Source organism: Corvus brachyrhynchos, unplaced genomic scaffold (assembly GCF_000691975.1).
Source record: "Corvus brachyrhynchos isolate BGI_N302 unplaced genomic scaffold, ASM69197v1 scaffold26, whole genome shotgun sequence".
NCBI classification, from domain to species: Eukaryota; Metazoa; Chordata; class Aves; order Passeriformes; family Corvidae; genus Corvus; species Corvus brachyrhynchos.
This window is the reverse complement of record NW_008239324.1, coordinates 5,929,147-5,930,486: the sequence shown is the minus strand read 5'-3', so window position 1 is coordinate 5,930,486 and position 1,340 is coordinate 5,929,147. Positions and strand designations below refer to the sequence as shown.

Here is a 1,340-nt window from a genome sequence, read left to right as displayed (position 1 = left end):
TGGAGCTCCATGCCTCCCGGCACAGCCTGGCTGAGCAGCAGCAGCAGACGGGTACGGCTGGGAATAGGGGTGAGGATAGGGTGTCTGGGGCTGGGGGCTGTGTTGTATACCCAGGGATGAGGGATGGGTACCCAGGGACATGGGACACGGGGGCCAGGGTGTTCTGGAGTGAAGTGTGGTGCTAGGGGGCCATGATGTGTCACTGGGGTGAGTGATGGATGTCCAGGACATGGGACAGTGGGACCAGGCATGTCCTGGGGTGAGGGATGGGTACCCAGGGCTGGGTGGGGATTGGAGACCTTGAGATCATCAGGATGAGGGACAGGTGCCCAGAGCCTAGAACTGGGGGACTGGTGTCATGGATGGCTGCCTATGGATAGGGGATGGGAGATCAGGGGTGTCCTGAGGAGGGGGATAAGTGCCCAGGACCAGGAAGAGGGGGACCAGCGATGGAGGCTTGGGATGAGGACTGGGAAGACACTAGGGTGAGGGCTGGGTGTCTGCTCTAGGGTCTGCTGAGGGGCTTATGGACATGGGACAGGGGAGACCAGGGGTGTCACAGGGTGGCGGACAGGGACCCAGGGACAAGGGGCAGAGGGACCAGGAGTATCCCAGGATGTGGGATGGGTGCCCAGGATGGGCACTGGAGGTCCTGGGTGAGGGCTGGGTGCCCGGGGGTGCTGTGGGTCCTGTCCCAGAGCTCCTGGTCACCATCAGAGGAGATTGTGCGACAGAACGGTGGCTCTGGCCTGGCCTGGGCAGAGGGGCTGGAGGAGCGTGAGCAGCTCTGGTCCATGCGCCACAATGCCTGGTACGCTGCCCTGGCCCTGCGGCCTGGCTGCCAGGTGAGGCACAAGGATGGGGATGATGGCGGCAGCGCCCATGGTGCTGCGAGTGCCACAGCTCTGCCCTCCCTGTCCCAGGGCTACTCCACGGATGTCTGCGTGCCCATCTCCCGCCTGCCCGACGTGGTGGTGGAGACCAAGCAGGACCTGCAGGCCTCCAGCATCACCGGTCAGCAGGGCCACAGCCCCCTGGGACAGAGGGGGCTGGGGGGTCACCATCCTTCATGCCACACACCATCTGACCTGTGGCTTTGCAGGACCCATGGTGGGACATGTGGGTGATGGCAACTTCCACTGCCTCCTCATCTTCAACTCCCAGGACCCAGAGGAGGCCCAGCGCATCTATGCTTTCACCCAGCGCCTGGGAAGGTGGGGCCAGAGTACTCTGGGGGGCCAGGGCTGGATGGACAGACGTCCCCATGCCCTGCCCCTCCCTGTCCTGCAGGCGTGCACTGGCGGGGGGGGGGGCCGCCGCCCGGGAGGACGGCGGGGGGG

At 65.1% G+C, this 1,340-nt stretch overlaps 1 protein-coding gene across 1 annotated transcript in view; it reads left to right on the top strand.

Annotated features, from left to right (window-relative positions):
* Positions 1–1,340, top strand: part of LDHD (lactate dehydrogenase D) — a 3,936-nt gene that overhangs the window by 1,868 nt on the left and 728 nt on the right. Inside the window, exons 7-11 of the mRNA XM_017740813.1 lie at positions 6–51; positions 718–845; positions 924–1,014; positions 1,103–1,214; positions 1,291–1,304. Coding sequence (XP_017596302.1) covers positions 6–51; positions 718–845; positions 924–1,014; positions 1,103–1,214; positions 1,291–1,304 — 391 coding nt within the window. The remainder of the gene's footprint in view (positions 1–5; positions 52–717; positions 846–923; positions 1,015–1,102; positions 1,215–1,290; positions 1,305–1,340) is intronic.